The sequence below is a fragment of the Periophthalmus magnuspinnatus genome, chromosome 22 (genome assembly GCF_009829125.3).
Source record: "Periophthalmus magnuspinnatus isolate fPerMag1 chromosome 22, fPerMag1.2.pri, whole genome shotgun sequence".
In the NCBI taxonomy this organism is placed as follows: domain Eukaryota; kingdom Metazoa; phylum Chordata; class Actinopteri; order Gobiiformes; family Gobiidae; genus Periophthalmus; species Periophthalmus magnuspinnatus.
The window spans coordinates 8,204,287-8,230,341 of NC_047147.1; the positions used below are offsets into that span (position 1 = coordinate 8,204,287).

The 26,055-nt window shown below is 38.5% G+C and overlaps 1 protein-coding gene across 1 annotated transcript in view; it reads left to right on the forward strand.

Moving 5' to 3' along the window:
• The first annotated feature begins 73 nt into the window (after positions 1-73).
• Positions 74-26,055, forward strand: part of galnt16 (UDP-N-acetyl-alpha-D-galactosamine:polypeptide N-acetylgalactosaminyltransferase 16) — a 32,662-nt gene continuing 6,680 nt past the window's right edge. The window contains exons 1-11 of the mRNA XM_033988119.2: positions 74-834; positions 7,667-7,845; positions 9,490-9,588; positions 9,731-9,798; positions 15,824-15,889; positions 17,834-17,955; positions 22,151-22,238; positions 22,587-22,671; positions 23,290-23,393; positions 24,882-25,008; positions 25,879-25,971. Of these exons, the coding sequence (XP_033844010.1) occupies positions 634-834; positions 7,667-7,845; positions 9,490-9,588; positions 9,731-9,798; positions 15,824-15,889; positions 17,834-17,955; positions 22,151-22,238; positions 22,587-22,671; positions 23,290-23,393; positions 24,882-25,008; positions 25,879-25,971 (1,232 nt within the window). The 5' untranslated portion in view covers positions 74-633. The remainder of the gene's footprint in view (positions 835-7,666; positions 7,846-9,489; positions 9,589-9,730; positions 9,799-15,823; positions 15,890-17,833; positions 17,956-22,150; positions 22,239-22,586; positions 22,672-23,289; positions 23,394-24,881; positions 25,009-25,878; positions 25,972-26,055) is intronic.

Sequence of the window (26,055 nt, forward strand, 5' to 3'; positions counted from 1 at the left end):
TCTCTCTATCTCTCTCTCTGTGTGTGTGTGTGACAGCCTTCAGCCATTGGTGCACACCAGCTCATTTCGTTACAGCACAAAGTGTGTTGGTCTCATCCCCTTCATGCTCTGGGCTCTGTCCTGCAGAGTGGACATGATGGTCACGCTGTGCATTTGTCTCTATAATAACTAGGGGTTTGTAGGTCGCGTTTATGAGCATGGACACACTCCTGAACGTGGAGCGTGTGTCTGGGGATGTTTTAAGATAAGAGGGGATAAGATAAGACCAGATAAGATAAAACGAGATGAGATAAGACGACGTGGCGAGATAAGACAAGCCTCTATTGTCTTTGAAAGAAGAAATCTGTCTTGGACACCAGGAGCACAATGAAAATGGACATCATCCAAACACAGAGCGCAGAGGCGGAACCTCACGGCGCTAGGACCTGATCCTCGGGCTGAGTGCGCAAATCCCCGCCGCCTGTCTCACTGTGGAGGCAGCGCGCGGTCAGAGGAGCCGCTCAGTGCGTGTGTGTGCGTGAGCGTGCGTGCACTTGCGTGTGAGTGAGCGGGTGCAGCTGCTGCGGCTCCACACATCACCATCACCGGCGGACCGCACCGGAGGCTCGGCTCGCCTCCCCGTATGGACTCACCATGCGCAGGATACGGGCCAACGCCATCGCCATTCTGACCGTCGCGTGGATCCTGGGCACCTTTTATTACCTGTGGCAGGACAGCAAGCCGCACACGCCGCCCTCGTCCACGGACAGCCGAAGCAGGGGACATGGCGGACAGCCCAAGGTGGTCCCCGGGCGGCTGGAGATCCACCGGGACGACCGCACCATCCCGCTCATAGTGAGTGTTTGTGTTTGATGTTCCAAATGTCGAGGCGCTGCAGGAAGGTGTGTGCTGCATGTTGATGCGCGTAACCTCCTTCGATTAGACGCTTAGGGACGAAGCTCTGATCATGATCAGACATTTCCTCTTCATAATAACACAAAATACAGTCTAAATGTCTAAATGTGCGCCCTGACACATCCCACATGAGTGTGCCGTTACACACGTATCAATACATGTGCAGAGGGCTGCCCTGGGTTAAGTCTGTCATTTCACGCTCTGCCACTGTTACAGCAGCAGAAGGATGCCTCATAATGAATAACAATGTAGTTGCAATGTGGTACATGTAGTTTACCACATCCGCTTGGCTGCAAAGAGAAAGTCTAGTTCTTGAGAGTCAGTTATAGCCTCCTGTGCCAGTTATTTGCCGTAAATTAGTCAAGGTTTGTGTTGTAAACTAAGCAACCTACAAATCAATTAGACTACACAGAATGTCAGTATCTAAATCTGAACAATCTGAAGACTTTGTTGACAGAGCCAGTCTAAGTCCCTATAAGCGGATGTGTGTTTAAATAATGTTGTGGAAACCAGTTCAATTGTATTAGTGTGTTTATTATGGCTGGGAACAGAAGAATGATTGTGGGCCATATTACTGCAAAATATTGTCCATGCCAACACAAAACAGCAGTGTTAAGACAAAAGATTTTTTGAATTCACAGTGACAGACGCCCTCCACATTCTCAGTGCTTTCTTGTGATCCTGGAACAAATTGATCTTGTCTTTGTCCAATTACTAAAAACTTTGCCCTATACATTTTGAGATATTTTAATTTTAAGAACAAACTAACAAACCCAGCATTCCTGTCATTGTAAAAAATAAACATACTTGGACTATTTAGGGCATATAAAACACAGACAAGTGGGTCTAAAAAAATCTAGTTATAAGCATTGTATGTGTTATTTTGAACAGTTTTACTTTTCTGTTGAACTAATGGATATATTGTGTTGCGTTCATTGTCTTGGTTGGACACTACAGCACTTCCCTCTCCAGCCTCCTCAGGGCATGTTTTTCTAAGAGGCTTTCCATAAGTCCGCTGCTCTTAAACCATTTTACGTTGCAGGATCTTTCTCCTCATGAGCACGTGTAAGGTGAAAGTCAGACTCTCTACTATACCTGATGCCCTTCCTTAGTGTGTTTCTTACATTTCAAACCAACCTGGTATCTGTTATGTTTAGGACAGAGAGCTGAGAATAAATGAGACTAATCAACTAATGAACGGTGAGTTTGTTATGTCTGGATATTGATGTGTGATTCAAGGAAGGCAATATGTTTTTCTTGCGATAAATAATGAAATATTAGCTGAATTGCATTCGCTCAATTTATGAACGTAATTTACAGTAGAGAATTTTGGATTAGTAATCTAGGGATATTTGGAAGACCGAATATTTTCTTAGGTGGTTCACTGCACTACTACAGGGTGGCCCAAAAGTCACTGACAGTTGAAAAAAAATTCACTTTTGTTTCTAAATATTTTTATTTTATTTTTTCAGAGCATTTAGAACGACTCTTCCGACATCAATATCAGCAAATACAGCACCGGGGAACGAACCCTCATTGTACAGTGGTACTTTGAGTCACATGGGTCAAATTCAGAAACCCAGGGTGCAGTATGTGATCTCCACAGACCTCGCTAGTCCCAATTTCTTCCTGTGGGGTGATCTTAAAGAAAAGGTGTTTGTGAATAAACCTCAGACAATAAATGACTTAAAACGTAATATCGAGGATCAAATAAGAGCCATAAGCCGGAAATGCTTTCAAATGTTATGCAAAGTGTGTTGGGTCGGGCTTTTCAGTGTGAAACCAAAAATGGGATCATTTTTACTTCCCCTAGTTTAAGTAGTGATAAGTTCAAGATTAAGTGAACAATTATAACCATATTATTGCCAAACATCTTTAGTTTACCTACTACAAAAATATGGTGAGTATAACTTAAGAATTATAAGAGCGATTGAAGATTTAAAAGTGTCAGTGACTTTTGGGCCACTCTGTACTATGTGAAATGACACATATAGCTTTCCACACTCAGTTCATGTCATTGAGAGAGTCTACTACCTCCTACATATGCCACGTGGCCGTCAATCACGTTCACTATCACTATTGTAACACGATCTTGATCTTCCTGCTACTCTTGTTGTATCCATTTTGCTGCTGCTCCTCTTTGCAGACAGATCAATCAAACACGCTCATCGCTTTGTGTTTTGGGACAAGACTCTTTTGTACAGTGCCTCTTCTGTAGCCCTGACCTCAGAACTGTCTATGTGCATCGATATGCACTTTTGTACAACGTCATTAGTAGATTACAAGGGGATGTGTCAAAGGAAAACAGAATGTGTGTATGACTGGTATAGACAAGTTTTATCATGCGATTTAGTCCCCAGTGTAAGTGCCAAGTGTTATGGTAAATAGCTGGATAGTTTTTAAGAGTGAGCAAAGTGAACAAATAGTGTGTGTCAAGACAATTTATGAATTTCTTCTTCACTAAACGATATAAATATTTCACAAATTAGCCATTGAGGATTCAGTTCATAGTTAAACATGTCAAGGATCATTAACATTTGAAAGAAAATAAAAAGAAAAAAAACCTCTTACAAGAATTTAATGCATTTCAGAACATGTTTTTGGAGGTCTCAACTTTTGGTTTGGAGACTTGTTTCCCCAAAAGACTGGATCTATTTACAGGGAACATTCTATTATCTTATTATTTGCAGGCTTTGGAATTTGATAATTAAACAGTTTCAAATTGCAGTTTTGATGCTGTTATGGTACTGTGCAGATCTTTGTGAGCTGTTATAGTGTAATAATAAGCTCAAAGGTAATCAAGCCTCTGTGAATTGTTTGCACTGGATTCCTCTGTTGCAATACTTTAGTTACACTCTGGGGTTGTTCACCTGTCACCAAACATCTCCAAACAAGACAAGCACAAAAATATGGCTTCACTTTATATCTGTTACTATTATTCATTGGGTAATCATTAGAGTTGTGTAAGATTCTTGTAAAAATGCGTTGTTTATAATGGTTTTGTGGACACTTGAAGATTCTTGGATTAGACAATTTTTACACATTAAACAGTCAGTGGTGGTGAACTACAACTCTAGTCAGTGGTTGCTAATCTGCGCTGATTGGACAGGTCAAAGCTGATACCAATCTGTCCAGGTGGTCGTCTCCTCGGAGATGTTGTTACTTTGCCTGTTGCTTTGACGATATGACTTTTAAATCTTGCATTTATTCAGTTACAGGTGTACACGGCTAAAAATACCTTGAAAAACGTGGGCAGGGTTATTGTGGGCGTTATTCCCGCTCCGCAGATCTGACCTGTAGCTTAACCGAGTGACTTCAGCAGCTTGTTTCCATGGATAAAAACTCCATTGAGCTCACCCACTGCACGGAGCTGAAGTATAATAGACCACGTTTTAATGTTTCTTAAGTGTATACGATTGGACCATATCTGAGCTCATGTTTGCTTCATTAGCTGTGATTTCTTAATGACCTCATCTTTTCAGACATGTCCATCTTTTTCCCCTCTCTCCATTTTCTCTGTGCTGAGTGTTCTCATTTCCCATCATGCATCAGTTCACCTCGTCGCCCTGGAAACTATGGTTGTTGTCACTGTTTTATTGTGTACGTTGGACCGAGCCACAACCATGAGGCAAACATATAACCAGAAATAGACTTACTTAAGTGTTTTTTTTATTGCATAATGTAGTTTATAAAGAGTATTTATATATATGTACACATTATAGTTTGCTGAAGCTAAGCAGAGACTGTGAAAATAGGGTACAAATTGGGGGTAATGGTTGAACAAAAGGGTTAGTAAAGATTTCCGATAATAGATTATTTCTGGAAACTTTACAGATCGATATTCTTTCCCATTTCAGCATTTATTTATTTAGTTGCCATGTCAACCATCTCAAAACATGATAATTTGCCAATGTATTTTTATGGCAGTTGTCCTTCCTCTCTCAGCCAGCCATTAACAAAAAAACAATGGAGGAGAAGTGTCTTGCTCAGAGACACAACCACAGTATCAGGCTAAGTTTAGGGAATTGGGTTACAGTCGGAATAAAGAAGGTATAAAGACACCAAGGAAGAAAACAACCCTATATCCAACATGTAACCCTGTATGCTTTGTCTTGGGGATCTACATTGTTCCAAAAGGCGAGCGTCCCATAATGAGTCATTAATGTTTCATCAGAAACAATGACTCAAATATCTTTAACTTTATGCAAATGTGTTCAATGCTGCCAACACGACCCATGAGAAATGATACCCACTTAAACTGTAAAACTTTTCAGGCTTAAAACAGTAACTCAGGATTTATTAAGCTGTCTGACTTCACTCTCACTGCTGCCATTAAGTTGAAAGTTGTCAGTGTTTCCAGTCGTCTGCTACTGTAGACTCACTGTAACATTAGACCAGGGTTACAATTAGTCAGTGAGACGAAGCGGTACTGTGCAACCAGGCAACCCAAAGAGACAATAGTGGCCAATGACTGTTAATGTGAAACTGATGCAAATGTGAAACTGGAAAGTGGATCAAAACAGCTATGATCAATGATGCAAAAATATGAGAATACAGTATATTCACATTAAAGCTGTACTATGCATGTACTATGTTTCCTCATAAGGGATCCACCACCTTGTTGTTTACATGGAGCTGTTTGTGCATAGTGCTTATCGGAGAACATCATTTATTTTGCATTTTTCTAATTTACATGTTTTTTCATTGTTAAAAAGTTCTGAAAAACACGTGTTGTTACAGTGAACGGGCTCGCCTCTCCGCAGACATGTGTGACTTGCCTTGGTGAGGTCCCCTGCTGATCTCAGTGGGGATGGTTAAATTTAATGCCAAACTGTGGAACATTCCATTCAAACCAATAACATCTCCAGCATATCTCCAGCAGAAGTGTTAGAAAGTAAAAATGTATATCTTTAATTACGCTCACCACTGGGGCTTCATATCAAAATACAGTTGTTTCTTTTTAGGATATGATGTTTATAGTTTGCGTATTTTTTAGTATAATAAAAAAAAATCCTGATTCACTTTTAACCTTTGAGACTAAACATAGCTCCTCTTTGTGTAGTTTGTGTCAGTCACTGTCTCTTTTCTGTCGTCTTAGCCCATCCTTCATCTTGTTTGTTATAAAGTCTTTATTTATCTTTCATTGTCACCTCCCACTCATTTGCCTAAGAGCTCTGCGTAGGGATGATGAGATTATGAAATAACTTCATGACATCCGTTTTTATCCGTATCATTACAGTTTCCTAGTTTCCCCATCGCAAATCTCTATTAAAGCTTCCGAGGACAATGGTTGGCAAATCTTTGAATATGATGCTACAGTGCTGTTGCAGCTGTCAAAGTTGTTAAAGCTCACTGTGAGAAATATTGATTCAGTATAAAATGGAGTTATACCTAGTCAATATTTACAATTTATTAGAATTTCTTTTGTTTTTGTGAAATAGTGAAATTTAATTATCAAAGTCTGTATTGATTTGTTATAGTCTGCAGCAGTGTACTTATAGACTCTTGAACCAAAATGGCAAAATCAATTGACCTTACTCTGCCCCGCTGTGATCTTTAGCTATGATGAATACAGATGAACAGATTAATTCTTGTCTGATCTTGTTTATTACTGTTTTGTATCGATTTAAAGTGGTCCAATCCAACATACTCAAATTGCCTTGGAGGTTAATCGTATACAAGTATTGGCACGTGCTCATATCACATTAACAATTTGACATTTGTGATAGTATGCGTGGTGACACATTAGTTTAGAGGCCATATACTGGTTAGTTAGGTATTTGCTAGTATTTATACATAGGCCTGTCACGATAACATATGCTGAAGTTTGATATACTTATATATATATATAATAAGTATATATAGACAATAAACTATAATATTGAAACTCATTTATGACCCAAAAAACAGATTTAAACCACAAAAACTATTCTAAATGTATGATATGGTTAAAAAAAATCATGCGCTGCAATAAATAAAGAGCAGAATGAAACACTTACACACTGTAATGAGTCAGAGAAGTTATTAACTCAACCTTTTACGGCTTAAATCTTATCATACAGCCAAAAAAATAACCTAAAATTTCTTGGTAGTACAAAGATAAATACACATGATAAATACTGACTTACAAAAAATATTGTTCCAGTTTTCACGTATCATGAAAATTATCACGACATTTAAGAATATGACTAAATGGAAGATTGATGTGCAATTTGTGGTCGCTCCCTTTTGTTCCATTTGTGTTATGTGTTCTGTGTTGTGGTGGAAATGATGGGAATGGTTGTTGGGAGAAGTTAAAGAAACACTAAAATTCATAAATAAAGAAAATTATCACGACGGGCCGATTTATAAAGTGCATATTAATGTTTCCACTCTTTCTGCTATAATCCTCTTGATCAGTGTTTGTAAGTGTTTTTAGCACTGGATGCTATTGGATGTAGCTTAAACTGTTACCTTAATAAGCTTATACTATCAAATCAATTACCAAATTTCAGCTAAGTAGATTACCAATTACCATTTCGTCAGTGGTTTAAATGTGGCCCCCAAACTAAACCCTCAAATCTTACCATATGAGTTCATTGCTCTTTGCACATACTAGTATATTGCTACTTAAGTCAGTTTTTATATTTGGGAAAGGTAGAGCCTGCAGTCCTTTTGTTGACTAAAATGAGAATTATAAAGGAGTGGTGTATTGACTGTAAACACCATTTGCGTCTGGATTGTGTAAACACGAAAGGACTGTGCTTAATCCTCTCCCTGTCTCTCCCTATAGGTGACCCAGCCCCCACGTTTGGACCAAAGCCAACTCTTGGGTGGCTTCGATGAGAAATCCTACCTCTCTGCCAAAACACTGAAGCCAGGGGACGACCCGTATAGAGAACATGCGTTTAACCTGCAGGAGAGCGACCGACTGGGGAGTGAGAGGGCTATACGGGACACTAGACACTACAGGTAAGGGGCTGGGCAGGTGTGGAGGTAATCCACACTGGGATTAGGATTACTGAGAGATTAATCTTGACCTGGAGGTGGGTGGTGAAGAAGATCTGTCTCAGGCCAGGTAAAAAGTCAGAAGTCATGCCCTTGTCTGGGTATACAAGTAAATAACAAAAGCATAATCAAAAGTCCTAACGTGTCCTAACTTTTTAGCCTAAATAAATACATCAATTAATTAAAGCATGTTGGTTTTTATTGCCCTGAAAAACATAGAAAAACACGTGTACTTACTCTTACTCTGAGTGGGCTTGCATCTCTAAAAAAAACTCTTATTTGCTATTTAGTTTTTAGGCAGGGCATGATTGGAGAGGATTAGAGAGGAGTACACCAGAGGGACAGTCAATCCAATGTGTTTTAAAGATTAAGATACAAAGATCAGATTGAGAGGGCATGTAGAGAGGAGGGGTAGTGAATATACGCAATGAAGGATGCTAACGTCAGAAGACAGCAGGAGGTATAGAGGAACCTTAAAAGCATGTGCAATAATAAAAGTTGCCGCACAGTCATTGAAGTGTACCTTAACCTTATGAAGACCGAAAATGATTGAATGAGGTTGTAATGGATCCGGACATGTCATTAACTGGTAACAGGATTAAAGTTTAAGTTATATTTTATTGTCGCGGCAGTGGGTCCCCAGTGCAGCACTCAGCCAGGGCTCCTTCCCCACATCTGAAACCAGGACTTTAGTCAGGATCTGAATGATTGCATGTTTTGGGTTGACAAGGGAGCGCAAATCCCAGGACAAATATTCACTTAGGAAGATATCACTGAGAAATAGATTAAAAATAATGATCTGCAGCACTGTTTCCCCATAACAAAGCTGGTTATATCTTTTTATAAACGTGCTAAAACAGGCAGTTGAAGTAAGTGTGAGGTTAAATAAAGCAAAGGGTCAGAATCTGAGCCTCTGTTTCCAGGCAACCGGATATTACCCTGTCTCTACAGTAACGGAGACCAGCTGTTTTCAACAAAGACCCAATCCTGGATTCAGCCAGTCTGAACCATGGGATCCGGACCAGACCCGGGACTATCGGAAAGACCATAGGACCATGCATGATGCAAGAAAAAGGGACTGAAAGCACAAAGAGTCCAATATTTGTCATCACCTATATGCTAAATACCTCATAGCTATATTTACTGCATGGTTGGCTGGTATAGTTATCCTGTGGGAATTAAGATGGATTCTTCACAAACTCATGAAAATGCACCTTCTCAGACACAGGATTATCTGAAATACTGTTTGAGTGGACAGCTCCGGCTTGTAAGATTATTAACTATCACTGCCGCTTTTTGCAACTAGAGGAAAAAAAAAAAAAATGAAGTGCATCTGCTTAGGGTATTTATCATTTTGACAGAAATGTTCCACAGTATCCTATCCAGCATCCTTGCATTAATTCCATGGCATGTGACGGACCCTCTGCTATAAAATTTCTGTTAAAGACATTAAACTTTCCGCAAGTGTTTGTTTCATGTGGCTACGCCCAGTAATTACAGCTACATTAATCACAAGTCAAGCCAAAACATTTATAATTTGTCAGGTTAACAGTTATTTCTTTCTATTTCTTTAGTATAATAATTCCATGTGCATCCTCTTTGTTTCAGATGTGCTTCTATGAATTACGACGCAGACCTCCCCTCCACGAGCATCATCATCACTTTCCACAATGAGGCTCGCTCCACTCTGCTCCGCACCATCAAAAGGTAATACACAATATCCCATCCTTAAATACCCGATCATTTTAAGAAATACGACAATGCTTCTAATTCTTCATGATTCTGAAACCCATTGCATACAGTTAATGATCACTTTTAAGCCAGTTCTTCTGTCTCTGTCCCAAACCAGTGTCCTGATGCGGACCTCTCCTTCCCTGATCCAAGAGATAATCCTGATCGATGACTTCAGCGCGGACCGTGAGTGTCTTATCTTTTCTCTGATTCAAGTTGACATGTTTGATTTTGTGATTTTCGCTTCTTGGGACGCTGCTCGAAGTGTGTGGGACATGTTGACATACCGAAGTTAACTGCCATGGCTAAGATAATCATGGGAATCATTATGGGAATCAAAGGCTGAAGCTTATGTCGACATGTGTTTTAGATAAAGATGCGGAGATACTGATCGTTTTGGACTGACTTGTACTGAAATATATTTAATTGTGCTGGTTTTGATAAATACCATTCAACGGTTTGATTAAATCTGTGGATGGAAGATACATCCAATAATTCATAGCCTTAAATTCTCTTGATCTGACAAATGCAGAAAAATTCAATTCAAACACACACACACACACAATTTGAATATCATGTTGCGCCAATTTAAATGTTATATGTGGTGCACTATGTAACTTTTATGCTGGAGAAGTCACCTACTTGTCTCCATGATGACATTATTGCTTTGTTGTTCCACACTATGGCTTTTAATTTTTTTATCTCCATGGACACAGACACGTGACACTCCCAGGCTAAGTTACAGCTCATGTAGCGAGGCAAGCCCGCCGCTCACAGTACAAATATATGTTTCTCCAGTTTTTTTTTAAGCAACAATGCCTGAAATTAAATAAAAGCAAGATAGATAAGTTTAAACTCATGCTGTGGAACATTTGAGGGAAAACAACAAGCTCCATGGAGATAAGCAACTGGTAAGAAAAGCCATTTAAACCTTTAGATAATCTAGACTCTAAATGAGTTGCTTTGGATCAAAATAAAATAACACAATTTCATTTTTTTAAGTGTAGATAACATTGGTTAAATTGTGCTGGGAATATATTTAATCTATTTATATTTAGTTTTTGAACTGAACACAGCTGGAAAGGAAAAGTGATATTTGTGAAGCCAGAACATCTCCAACTTTTCTTCTTCATCTCCGTTTAGTAGTGTCACATTGACCTATTCAGTAAAGTTCAGGCAGGCAATCTTTAAAGTGGCTGAACAGCTTCACCTTTATATAGTTTGTGTCAAAACTTTCCACATTTGTGCTTTTAGTTTTCTGTGACTTTACCGATTCAGTGTTCAACGTTCGGCTATGTATCGAGAAGGACAAGGAAAATGTCCCCATCCTGACAATACATTTTAATTCTGCGTCGTGTAGTTTCCATATTCCACAATAAAGAAATACAGTTACACAAAACAAATGTCGACATATAAACTCTCAATATATCTGTATGTAATAATTAAGGCTACAAATTACTTTATAAAAACGTGGATTTCTATTTTTTGGCACACAAGGACTTGAGTTTGATCCCCTGACATGGACCCACTGTTCCAAAATATGAATAATTAAATAGGCAGAATCATTCATAGCCACAGTTCATATGATAAAGATTTAAATAGGCCTGTCATGATCATTTTTAATTCTGCAATATATCGCCCTTCAGAATGTCTTATCGTGACAGGCCTAGATCTAACCCGAGTGGGGTGCAAGGGAGTGTGAAGCAGTTGTTTTCATGTTACTGACGCCGACAGTTGTATCACGTATTGAGTAATCCTATTTGTCAGCAGCTGTTAGATGTAAATGACCTCATAGATAGTCCTCTTTATGCCATTAGCAGCACATACACCTCCTGTCTATGGGAGCTACAGTGACCTACATACACCATATTACAGTCGTTCAGTCCACTGTGGATGTGAGCAGACATGCAGAAGTGTAGGGTCAGCAGCGGGGGGCTATTAGCTCACTAAAGCCCTGTCTATTCAGGGTGGGCTCAAGCCAGTGTGTCTCTGTGTGTGTGCCCATAATATACTGAGAAAGTATGATTGCTAAATATACTGAGCTTAAGTTTGTGTTGTTTTGGTGTAGAATATGTTATAAAGTGAGGTGACAATGGCTATGATAATTACTATAGCGATACTTTTTTTTACAGTTGACACCTTGCCCATTCAAAACGCAGTAGTTATGGTTGGTGCAATAGGAAGGGCATCTGGGATAATGGAGATATATACTGTACATTCATTTGGTTCTGATGGTAAGCCACATAATTATCCAAATAATCAATGTAACTCTTTCCTAACACAAAAAAATATCCTTTGGAAATTGGCAAATAGATGAAAAAGAGATGGAAGACTGAATTCGCTTCAAAATATCAATGCGTTTCAAAACATTTCGATTCCCTCAACACCTCATACAATTACAGGTGTGATTGAAACAAAGAAATACAATATTGACAGCCATATAAATGCTTTTGTACATTTCTCTGCGTAGCTTCTTACTTCTTAAATGTTTTGTTTAATTAAATGCCTCCAAATCCAGCTGGTGTTGGCAGCCTCTGTTAACAGGAAACAGAACGTGTTGGTTCAAATCCTGGGTCTCTGTTTGCACCTCTGCCTCTGAGTCTAGACATGTATTTATAGACATTTTTCTTTCAGTGAAAACATGTATTACCTCCACAGTGCAGCCTGACTGTGAAATGAGGGAGAAGAGAATGACAGGGTGTTGTCGTGGTGATGTCTAATTACCTGTAGACATCTGTTTGAGCTCATAAGGCGAAATTTAAATTATATGACTCACGCTAACAGAAGTATTAAACATTTCAAGATGCAAAATGGGAGGTATTGATGAGTTATGATCAATAGAGATGAAGATGGACTCAGGACTTGGTCAATTTTTCCATTTTAGCCATTTCCGCCAGTGCTGTTTTTTGGCACAATAAATTATTTCGTCATTTCGTCAATACCGCTCACCAGAATCCAGTTGTAGCCAGTTGATTCCAGTAGTTTTTGATGAAATAGGAAATGTGGCTTGGTTGGACATGTTAGAAATCCACAGTTCTGTACATAAGAAGTTAACGTAAGGGTATTAATTAAAAGAGTAGTTACCAAACCTGAATCATTTTTACTAAACTATTTGTTCATTGTGAATTAATGAATTATTAAGGCTAATTAACCTATTGACCTACTGTGCTTGTGTCTGCTATATACTAGTTATAATCTATGACACCGGTGGATCATCATGTTATAATTTGCACATTTTAAATCGCAATATTCATCTAAAATGACTTAATAAAACAACAAATACACTCATTTACACGTTAGAAAACTGCCCAATGGGAGCTGACATCACTGTAAACATCATCACAACAAAGAGCTGTTTATTCTTTTATTTAATCACCAAAATCGTAGAAGAGTATATTTTTGTTATATGCTTCAAATTCCCAAAAGGATTTGTTTTAGCTGTTAAGTTACAGTCCATAGTCCGTACTTTATCTTGTAACCGGGGCACGGTACAGCCTCCAGATTGGTTGAACTGTGTGGTCATAAGTGCAGATAGACTTCAATGGGGCAGTGACCGTACAGTACAGTTTATATAGACGAGGTGTAAGGGGGGAGGGTGAGGAGGGGTCTAATCTTGTTAACACTGTTCAGATCGCCTTAATCACCGGGTCACTGTCCTCTTACACCCCGTGGGACGCCCCAGCTAGCTAACAATGAGAAAACTGATGACCCGGCACTATTTTGACAAGTTCTATCTGGAAAATTGATGGGCTTTATTGTGTTATGAAGCAATAGTACTCAAGGACAGCAGTGAACAAGGACTAGGAAAGTTTTATCCCATATGTTGTTGTGGTAAAAATATGTCCCCTTGGCTTCAGAAATAGAAAGACCTCTGTATTTTGCATTAAAGTTGGTCAAACACATGAATTTATCGATGTTGTTACTGTGCTTGGATCAAACATCTAAGAGCAAATCCACGCAACAAAATATGTATTTCCTAAGGTATGTTTTTATTATTCGTATGTGGACTTGGATGAACCTTGCACATGTAATACGTAACAGCATGTGTAAAAATTGTGTATACTTTTGTTTTCTTAGTAAGCTGAGTAAACTCTAATTTAAGCAGTGCATTTCAATTTACATGATCTTTCTCCATGAAGGCAAGTAGGTGATGCCACTAAGTCACAGGTCAGATCTATGGAGATGCTGGCCTGCTTACAGTAAGTTTGTTTTTCAAAGGTTTAGGTTTTAATGCCATGTTGTGGAAAATTCCAAGCAACATCACCAAGTTAAGCAGGTATCCGCCCCAAGGTTATTTTGTGGACTGTTAAAGTTAATGGAGCTTAAGTAGGTTGGAAAACAAGAGTGAGTGTCACACATATTTTGAATACTCCTACGTTTATACCAAGAAATACACTGAGCAGAGTTTGTGTTTCTTAAAATGCATGGTTCACACACAATCTGCGTCTCTGTCCACAACATCTGTTTGGTGGGAGCGACCTTTCCCCTCTTCCTCCCCCTCATCCTCACCCACACACGCACATGTTGGGTTTCCATGGTTTTTGGGGACATTGACTTCCGCTCATTTCCTGGGGACTGATCCTAAACTTACCCATTGTGGGATCTCGTCTATGGCCAGGACCACTCTCTCTCTCACACACACCTGTTCTGATCTTCACCGGTTTGCACACCACATATTTACTCTAAGAGGATTACATCTCCTCCCGGGCTCCTCTCTGTGTCCTGGGTCTGTATCACTGTCGGGGGTGTGGCCTAACAATCTCCCACAATCCCTCAGCTCGATCACTCTCTCCGCATCTAATCCTCAACTGTCTTACTCACCAAGGATGACCGCAAGTGACACTCCATTACAAACTCAGTGTGTGTGTGCGCTGGTAACTAGAGGGGATAGAACTTTTATGGAAGAAATTAAACCTGGTCCCATGGAAAGATGTCTGTACTTGCTTGTATGATTAGGTCAGCAAATTAATAATTTAAGATTGCAATTAATTAAAGAAGCAGTTTGATATGGGTTCCTCATTACAAACAGACCTGGAGTTGTGTTTTGTTTCATTCACACATGTTTAACACACAAACCCTGCATGTTTAGGATGAGTTTTTCTCTCAAACAGAAAACCCTTTGTTCCACTTTGTGATGTCATGTGTTAATACAGGAAGTGCTTCACTGTGGTTTTAAACTCCACACACCTTCACTAGAATCATTTGGATAATTTCAACCTTGGAGTTGCCAATCTCTGTTAAACTAAAGGTAAAAGTAAAAGGTAAAATGTCAACTTAAAACTACTGCTTCATGACATCACAAGGTGGAACAGAGCATTTTAAGCTTTGGAGATGTAGACAGACTAATAATAAAGGATTACTCAAACATGTGTGAATGAAACAAGACTCCAGGTATGTTTTTGAGGAAGTAACAGTATAATAATATGGCTAAAAGCTCACAAGAGTCAATTTAGCATAACATTTAAAGATGCACTATGTAACCTTTCTGGTGCTGCTTGTTTCCATGGAGATGTTATTACTTTGCCTGGAATGCCCCCACAATATGACATTAAATATATGTTCCATATTTAATAACAGACGTTTTTATTGCTTGAAAACATGGATTCAACATGCATATGCAAAAGGGGTCTCCTCTTCACAGATCTGTCCTGTAACTTGGCCTGGCTATGTCACCTTCTTCGTCGAGATAAATACGTTTAATCCCATACTGTGGAACATTCCAGACAAAAGAATAGCATCCCTACAGAGCTTGTGCCAGTATAAGTCAATGCAATGCACATATGGTTTACAACGCTGTTTTGCTCAAATGAAATGTCAGTTTCTTTTGCAGAAACCAATTTTAAGGGATGTCATTGTTGTTGCATTGTTTAAGTTCAAATAATGAGGTATTTATTGATTGTCTTCATTTATTGTCATCAGCCCAAATATCTTTATTTCAAAGTCCTTTGTCATGATTGCTTCTTTCCCAACATTTGACAAACTTTTCAAATAGTGCTTGACATGCTGTACCAAAGTGAATCGTTTAATCCAGTTTAAGTTTCCATTTACTCAGAGATGTGTGTGTCCATGTGCGCTGGTTGTGTTTACATTTGTTTAACTTTGTGGTGTGTCTGTGGCCGTGTGACTGACAGGCCGCTGAAATGAACCATATTGTTTCTCACTGTGTGGCTGAGCTAACATCCTCCTCATCCTCCTCTGCTCTCCGTCACAGCGGAAGACTGCCAGCTGCTGTCCCGGATACCCAAAGTACGATGCCTCCGAAATGGACGCAGAGAGGGTAAGTCTGCAAGAGTGTAAATCAATAAAGCAAAACATTAGGACCACTTTGCTAATTAAGTATACTATAGGTCCATATACTATAGAGTGAGTAAACCACAGACTGTATATATAGATGGACAGAACTAACTTGCTAGCCATATTTTAAACAGGAAGTGAACGTGGGCTTTTTATTTCACTATTGTGTCTGTAAATCAAGATATGAACATTAATAACAGACAACTCAGATGCCTTCTTTCACCGAGATCACTCCTGCTTGTGTTAGCAACAGGTTTGATTGACAGCGTTGCTAAGCGCCTGCTTCCTGCTAAACCAATGGTGCAGGTGGAAAGGGGCGTTTCCTTCCACATTCCTTGCTCCGGATTGGCTCTTTGGTTGCTATGATACTCATGGTTGGATCTCCAAATAAGGAAATTGGCTCCAAATTTACCCCTGTAACTGCTAGCCTCTGTGAGCTTCATTTGACTGGAGCCGAACGCTATTGGGGGCGTCGCACTCACGTTTTTATACAGTCTATGGAGTGAATGTGTGACCCAATGTGCAGGAAGGCGTGGGATGGACAGGGGAGTAATGGAAGAGTAATAAGTGATTAGGCTACTATAGTCCCCTACACAACTGCAGACTGGGAACTCCTAGAACCAACCGAATATATTGTATGATTATTCATGAGTTTCAGTTTCCTGTTTATAGGTGCCATTTTGAGGACAGTGTACATAATAGTTCTTAATTAAACAGTGCAAATATTTCATCACTCATCATGGATTGGTTCTTTATCAAACTTAGAAATTCTCATTTCTCTTGTACACATGGACAAAATGTTTTCTTGCTTTCTAATGTATCAAAAAAATCATCTATTTCATGCTCTTCAGTAGTCTTATCGTTGTTTGTGCTTTAGGATGTAGTCCATCTCAATTCTCAAACTCTCAAAAACAACCAAATTAAACACCTAATAGGGAATTAACCTCTTTGGCTGTTCAAATTAACGCCCACATTAAATAAACATAAGATTAGAGATGAAAGTTCAGCCAAAGCGCAGTCCTGGCAGGTCACAGATCTGATGTCTACACGTAATCTACTCGTCCCTGCTGAGAAAAAGTGCATCCAAACACATGTCAACTAAAGACATGGGTACAATATGGGTAGAACAATTATGAACAAAAAACAAATACTGAAAGACTCACCTCTGTCAAGGTCCTATCTCACGCAGACGCAGAACCTGGACTGAAAAGTTTGACCATTAATTTAAGTTATTTTGTGGAAAAACTGACTTTTATGTTATGTAGGTTTTTTCTTTTTTAAAGGATTTAATTATTTTTTGAAGAAACCGTTACAAGCGTACAATGTCATTAAGTTAATTTTAATATAGCACATAATTATGTAGAGCAGAAGCAAGTAAAGTCATAAGTTTTTGTTTTATAAAACACAATTAACCTTTTGCATCTGCAGTTTTAATTTGAATCCCGATGTAAGTAATTAAAACTGATGCAGTAATTAAATGTTAAACTTCAAAAAGTTATAATGATTAAAAGAAAAAAGTCATTTCTCTTGGACTATATAATATAATAACGATAATAGTGATGGCCGATACCGGTTATTTTCGTTCCAATCTGTAATGTAATACTGTGTTAACGTTTGCAATATCATTCCGATGTAGATACCAATGAGATTTGTATTAAAACAACCATAGAGCTTAGAGCGGCCATCGATGTCTTTGTTCGACCACAGCTTCAACTTAAAATTTAAAACTTAAAAATTAAAGGTGCAGACAAAACAATAATAAACAATGCATTTAAAAAAAAATAAAAAATTAATCAAAGACTGCATTTTGTTTTTGAGAAATTGTAAATCTGTATTTTTGCATAAACATGTATACTTTTCGATATCTCAGTCAGTATATGAAGATTTTGGCATGATGTTCACACTTCACCTGATGCGTCTCCCTTAGGTCTGATCCGGTCCCGAGTGCGAGGGGCGAACTCGGCCTCTGCCTCCGTCCTCACCTTCCTGGACTCTCACTGTGAGGTCAACGCTGACTGGCTGCAGCCCATGCTCCAAAGGGTCAAAGAGGTAAGGCACTACAAGACATTAGTTCACACTACTACTCACTCAATACATTGGTTTATATGTGCATTTATAAAGTAAGATACCACTCATATGTAGTCACAGTGGACGACAGGGTTAAATTAGACTGTGTGCCTAAGGGAAACTGATTTTCTCTCATGAATAATGCTCCAGACGAGAGCAAAAGGAAGAGAGACAGGGACAGCAGCTCAGTTGTACCAAGCCTAAGGTTAGCGGTTTGAATGCCACTCCCACATAAACATACTTAGCGATCAAATCCACTGACCCACAGGTTGGTAGTTTGATCGTAGGTCCCACAGATGAATACTGTCGCTGTGACCTTGGGCAAGACAATTAACTCCACCTCATGTGTCTGTGCATACTGGTGTAAGGATGCATTTATGAATGGGTGAGTGGTTTCTTGATGTAAAGCGCTTCAAGTGCCTTTAAGGTAGAAACACGGCGCATATGACCTTTTACAACATTAGATACTCATCAATACTAAAATAAAACACACAAAAAATCCCATAAAGATGACAAAATTGGACCTGTTTTAGAGCAGTCCATTTAATAATAACTCACTGAAGTGCGTCTCTTATTGCCTGACCAGATTCTGTTGCTGTTTTGCTCATTGCGGCTCAGCTGAGTTCATTTTCAGCTCCATGTTTTGATTGGTGTCTCAAACCGAGTGTGTGTGTGTCCCCTCGAGGGCTACTACGTGCTGGGTTATTTTTGAAATCCATATATTTTTTTCACACTTTGGAAGATCCCTCTTTTCCCTCGCTACATGCTGCAATTAAATTATACAGCCCACTGGGAGACCAAAGCCACAGTCACACAACACTATGCAAAAACGAGTGGGTAAAGGATTCATTTTAACAAGGTGCATGTTTTTACTATTGGTGAATTATTACATTTACTACTTACTCTTCTCTAGGTCATTGCCTCAAATCGTTGTGGTGTTATAGATTACAAGGACCATCAGATAAACTCAAAATTAGTACAGTTTAGGCTAAATGATGAGTTACTTAATCTGGTCTCTGAAATTACTAAACCAGGTCTTTGGACTGAATTCAGGTCTAAACAAGATCTAGGACAGAATACCAAGACAGCATAGCAGCAATAAACCGAGAACAAGCCTGCTTCATTTTAAATCGTCAGTGCTTGGGGCATTTTACTGTAGAGATCTGCAGCTAATCCTCTGTCAGTAAAAGCATGTTGTTTGTTGTTGGAGTTCAGACTTTGGAGGAAGTCATTTAGATAATTGTGTCAAAGGAAAAGTTTGTGTTGTTTCTGTTCATGAAATCAATACTGAAAGCAATTTGTGTTTGTGTTTGAAAGGAAACATAAAACTGAAGATCAATATAGATTAATATGAGAGAAATAATCTTGATAAAAATGGCAAATCGTCCAGCCGTGTTGTAGCCTATCATACGGTGCCAAATCCAGAACGAAATCTGGACTAGAACAGGTCCAAACCAGGTCTATGCCAGGACAAAACTGGGCTCAAATCAGGACCAAACCGGTATATTCACCACTGCGTTACAATGCCTTGTCTGTAGCCTGTGTGCATAGCCATTAAACCCAGGCGTTTGAGTCTATGCAGCCGAGACCGTAGACACTGCATGCTTGATAAATGATGCTCTCTGCAGCTCTCTCTTGAGTAATGGTGTTCCCCTGGCCGCCCTCACGTTACTAATCTCTGACACAGCTCCAAACGCACAGCTGCTCCTAAATCTTCGACCATCACACTCGTTTTTCTGGCTCCGAAGATTCTCAATGTGATGCGGTTTATCAGTAATCACCTCTTTCTCTCACTTACTCAAAACACGGTCTATACTCCCATTTACTTCTCTGCAACATCTCGGTGGTACTGTGATTTTTGTTTTCCACTGGGTACAAGCAATATATGCACTATTTGAAAAGGATATGTTATGTCAAATCAGGTTTTGTCGGTATTAAACGTTTTCAAATGGTAGGAAATCATGTTTATTGTTTAGCTTGAAGTAGTGGTTCTCAATGATATTCTCAAATATATTTTAAATAATGATCATTGAAATCTGTCCAATTCATAAACCATATGCTGTGGGAATAATTGAAGAAATATCTGTATCTAGTTCGACATGTGAACCGTATCCTCCTTATAGTAATTATAGTTTAATTTACATTAACTTGCACTTTTTTTCAGTCAATATTTTGTAAGTACTTTAAAACATTGTTACCTCTATCCTGCTTTTCAACCTATTTTTTTTTGTTTTTAGCATCTCTTTGCATGACCTTGAGTTTGTTCTAAAAAGATAAAAAATAAATCTTTGTCATTTTCCCATCCATCCAAAAGCTATTAACTCATTCAGAAGCTAATCTCAAACACATGAATGGCCAGATTAAAAGCTGAAACACTAATTAGTTTTAAACAGCATGGCATCAGCTCTGAGGCATGTTGCAAATGTAAACAGAGATTTGTGTAAAAACCCTACGTTCATTTATCGCCCACAGAGGAGACGACCACATCCACAAAGCTGTCACTCTCCGCACAAATATCAGAGCTCCATGTGCGTCTGTGAATCTGAGTCCACATTCAAAACAAGATTTAAATATTTACAGTGTGGCGTGGTTTGTTGGTTGTGAGACTTGAGAAATCTGTTTTACATTGAGAGAAACACAAGAAAAAACAGCTTATGATGTCTGTGTATTCCCTCGGTCGTCCAGGAAGGATCCATTTCAAAAAGGTTCTCGCAAGGTTCTGGTAAAGGACTGGTTTAAATATGCTGTAAAAGTAAATTTGGATTGGAAATATCTGTCTGCAAGGAGTTAACTACGCTGAAACTAAAACCCTAGTGTCACCTGAGTCACGTTTTGCATAATCATGATAGATGACTGCTAAAAAATCCTCCCGACTCTTGCTAAGAACTTGAGTATTTTTTGAGAAATGCACGGTAGAAAAGCAACACCTTACATTAAAAGATTGAAAAAATACTATCTGAGGATTTAAAAAATACATCACACATTTATGCTCAGGCACGGTGAGTGAACTATCTTACCGAAGAGCACAGCATCAGTATGCACTCCTGAGGATCAAACCCACAACCTCCTTACACTAACCACTCTGCCACTACAGCACTGTTCGTTTGTATTCATACTTGCTTTTGCCCACACTCTGTTGATCATCGCTCGCAGTATTCAGTCTGTCAGAGGCGTTAACGAAGCCATCACAGCTGATTAACAAGAGTGTAGTCAGATGGAGGAGCTGTGAATTACTACTGACCCCGGCGCACATGAACGCCTCACGCACAGATCTAATACAAACTGGATGAGTCACTGCTGTTCGGGGTCAAAGAGAGATAGGCCAATATAAACACAGAGTACTCACAGCAAATGGCACTGTCTATTAAGTGAGATGCCCTGGTTTAGTACTGGTTTGGTCCTGTTTTGGTCCTGGTTTAGTCCTGGTTTAGTCTTGTTCTTGTTTAGTCCCTCTACATGAGTTGCAGAATGATGATAATCTAGTACAGTTGCCATAGAAATGAACAATTCAAACACATTATATCTCTTGAATGGGCAAAAGTCCTCAAGCTGTCACCTAGAGACCAGAGAAAAAAGCCATATAATGATCAATAAATTCTGCAAAAACTGATGTACTAACTCCATTCTGAATACTTGATATTTGTTTACAAATTCAAGGCCACACTTTGTAAACCCTATTCAAATTTACTTAAGAGCTTTTATCTAATTTGTAGGTCACCTGAAAATGTGTCAGTAAATTAACTTTTCCCTGTCCTTGCATGTTGGAAACATATTGAAAATTCGTCCAGATATGATCCATAGCAAAAGAAAAAATGTATTCTGTCAACTGGACAAACGTTTTAGAGAAACTTCTTGACTAAGCCTCAAAACCTTTATCCAGTTGACAGAATACATATTTTCTTCTGCTATGTGAATTATTAAAGAATATTTCGAGATAAACTGACATTAAATACATTCAAATATAACTTCTAATAATCTAATCTAATAAAATGTTGAGTACTAGTGACTCTAATCATATCAGTTAATATTCTCTATCCAAGTAAGTGACAAATCTTTACATCTCAGAGTACACAACCCCTACAATTTCCTTTGGTGGTTAAGCCTGTGTTTTTACTGTGAAAAAAGGGAAACATCTATAAGAGTAAAATAACATGTTTCATTTGTTTGTTCTGAGCAGGACCATACCAGAGTAGTGAGCCCGATCATTGACGTCATCAGTCTGGATAACTTCGCTTACCTGGCTGCCTCTGCCGACCTGAGAGGAGGTTAGTCCATCACAAACATATGATCTTATACAGGAACAGCTGATAAAATATAAGAAATATATGTAACATACTGTTGCATTACATCACTTGGAGTCTTACCAAAGGATACTCATGGGAGCTAACTGTGCTACAGACCACGATGGAAAGATGTACATTTTATTATGACATGTTATGCTTGAATTTTGGAGTATGGTTGTACAAGCTTGTCTCAGACAAGATTTTTCTTGGCACCAATTATGACCATGAATATATTAGACAAGAACAAAATGGACATTAAGGAACTGTCCATACATTAAATTATAAGATAAAATTAAATACCAAAAATGTTTATACTTCTGTTGTTGTCAGGGTTCGACTGGAGTCTTCATTTCAAATGGGAGCAGATTCCCATCGAACAGAAAATGGCCAGGAGTGACCCTACTCAACCAATCAGGTGCATTTACTTTAGTCAATCCGATCATTTTCTGCAACAACTGTAATATTGCTGCTCAAAACTGAAAATTATTTATGAACACCTTTCATATTTTCTATTCTGAAGGTTGTTAGTTAATTTTATTGATAACAAAGACAAACTAATCTAATACATTTAACCGTTGCTTCTCTGTAAAAAACGTATATTGTTTCCTGTACTTTCATAGAAACCATAGCAACTTGAAATTCAATTCTTCATTAGATTGATGTTTGCAATGTTACATCACCAGATGCAGCTGCAGTACCATAGTACATTGTGTTCCCCCCGTGGATTCTGTTGTAAAAGCCACACTTAAAAATAAAAAAGTCAGGCCTGCATCTAGTTATAAAACATTTTATTGATCACAATCCCAGGAAAGAACAGTGCTTTGTAACGCATTAGGATGGTGATGATCACTTCCCCTTCTGAAAAAAGCAATTATAAAGTTATGCATGCACTTGAACATTCATGTGTTTGTGCCAAAGAGTTTGTTATTGCTAATTAGAGAGATTTAAATACCTACTTCGTCAGTTCACAGTTTGAAAATCAGGTACTTCAACTACAAATTATGTTAATGTTTTATTTTTCCAATAATTTCAGAACTCCTGTGATTGCTGGAGGGATCTTTGTGATGGACAAGAGCTGGTTCAATCACCTCGGGCAGTACGACACACACATGGACATCTGGGGAGGAGAGAACTTTGGTGAGAAATACTTTACAGAAGTATACATTTTACTTTTTATTTTATTTATGTATACCTACATGAGGGATCTTGTGCAAGGTCTTCACACAGAGGACACTACACAGTTATTGACCAAAACAGTCATATATTTTTGCTTAGGTGATGTAGTGTGGTCGACTGAAGCGAGAACTATAGATTTGAGTTTCTACAAAACTGAAAAAGTTGAGGCTGAAATGAATGGAAGTGGATGTGAAAACTTTGCAAAGTACTGGCGTAACCCGAACTCCCAAAATGCAACAACTACAAGCCACAAATAGTTAAATATTTATTAAAATCCTTGACACTTGGGTATAAATTTCAAAAAGCTATGCAAGAAGTTAGCCAATATTTGCTTGTGGGTAGTTCGCGCAAGTGTAGATCTATTGCACATTGAATGATACAGTATCTCTTTGTATGGGTTGCTATGGGAAATTATAAAAAAAAAAGTATAACATTATATATAGACAACAGTTGTGAAAGTACTTGGCCAACTTTTCTTCAACTAAACTCACTCAAAATACACTTCAGATTGCCCGTATAAAAGACCCATTTATTTGAATTGCTCCCTTGAACTTGGATTATTATAAGAGCAATAAAACTCCTTAAAAATAAAGTGTATTTGAGCTTTTATTTTGACCATTTGATATGCTTTTAGATACAATAATGAAGTAGTGCTCCCATAAAAATGTCCTTGATATTTACAGGCGGCGGGGCCATAAATCTGAACCGGAACATCTTTCAGTTTGATTTATGTGTTACAGATATTGAAGCCTGATAAAGTGGTGTGTTCACAAACTCCGGCAGTGTAGGATTTTGCTATTGTTCTTTGCCTTTTGACTTTACTTATAAGACCTATTTTAGTCCGGATTTGTTTTAGGTCTCGTTTGTCTAGTGTTTTCAGTGTGTTTGACTTGAGACCTGGTTCAGTCTTCATATGGTCTAAGTTTCTTCTTTCTTAGACAACTTTACTAAAACTAAAACATGGCCCTTGTAAACCTCATTTAAATCTTGCTTAAGTATGAATGGGGTGTGATGTGTGATTGGTGGTGGTTGTTGGCATCAATTGGCAGCTTTGTTTTCTTCATTCAGCCCTAGGACAGCTGTGACAATAGAAATATTATTCCACGAGTGAGTGTGAAAGCAACTTATAAAGGATTATGAAAAATTAAGATCATTGCCCTAGAGGCTAAAAAATGCAAAAACAGGAAGCGGAAACCCATGAATACTTTTTTATTGTTACTGATGCATAAGCCTGGACTTGCAATTTATTTAGCTCAGTTAATATTGAACGATGTCTATGTCTGGTGTACACATGGTTATATTGTTGTCCTGTTTTTATGCTGTTAATTATTTTCACATATAACATGATATCATAGTACATTCAATTCAAATATTTTTGTGGTGCTTTAAAATGTAAAATAACAGTCAATGCCTTGATTTCAGACCGTTGTACTCTCTATTCCATCACAGAGCTCTCTTTCCGTGTTTGGATGTGTGGAGGCAGCCTGGAGATCCTGCCCTGTAGTCGAGTGGGTCACGTCTTCAGAAAACGACACCCGTATGATTTCCCAGAAGGCAATGCTCTCACCTACATCAAGTGAGTCCAAAACACAACAGCATTTATGAGCTGCCAAGAGCCTTAATCTGCTAATCAGCCCTCCATCTGAGACATCACATGAACAGGATTAGCCTAAAACACAGTGGAACAGACGAACTTTATACCTGGGTAAAAGTAGAAACAAGAAAACAAGTTACAAAACCATAGATATTTTAGGTGAATCATGTAGACATGCAGTTTGATCATTAGCATGTAGGAATTAGGAAGAGATTTGTGATTTTGCAATATATGTAACACTGAAATTCCAATATTAAAATTGACTTATTTTTCCATTGAAAGGCGTCAGAAACAATATGAAAGCCATTGGGATGCAATATAATATTTGGAAATATAGTCACACCAGTAAGAATATGTGTCTTCTTAACAAAGTTTTTTAAAGCTGAACTATAACTTGGGTCCACCACCTGCATATGTCCATGGAGATGTTACTGCGTCAAATGTTCCAGAGTACAGCATTATCTGTCTACATGGAGACAAGCAGGTGGTGTTGCTATAGGCAATGCAGGATAGACAAGTTTAGAGGCATATCGTGGAACATTCTCAGCAAAGCAATAAATTCTCCATGGAGAAAAGCAGGTGGTGGATCTCTCACCGGAAATGTTAGCAAAAATGCTGAAAAACCTTTATTATGTGCAATGTACATTACTATTAGGATACATTAGACTTGTTCATCCCAACATTTAAAACAACTATAGCAGTAACAGTGAGGCATTATGCCCTGACATGTTTAATATGAACGTGACCCTCGTAACCCTGCATTAACTAACAGATGGGCTGCAGTGCAGTTATGGTATAGTGAATAATTTGTGCCTTGGGCCGTGATTGTCTAATTTTCTGTGTGTCTGACAGAAACACTCGCAGAGCTGCAGAGGTGTGGATGGATGAATACAAACAGTATTATTACCAGGCGCGACCTTCAGCCCAGGGCAAGGCCTATGGCAGGTCTGTACATTCACAGTCATTTATATTGGGCTTAAATTGCTAAAGAAATATGTTATAGCTTATTCTGGATCTGGAAAATATCAT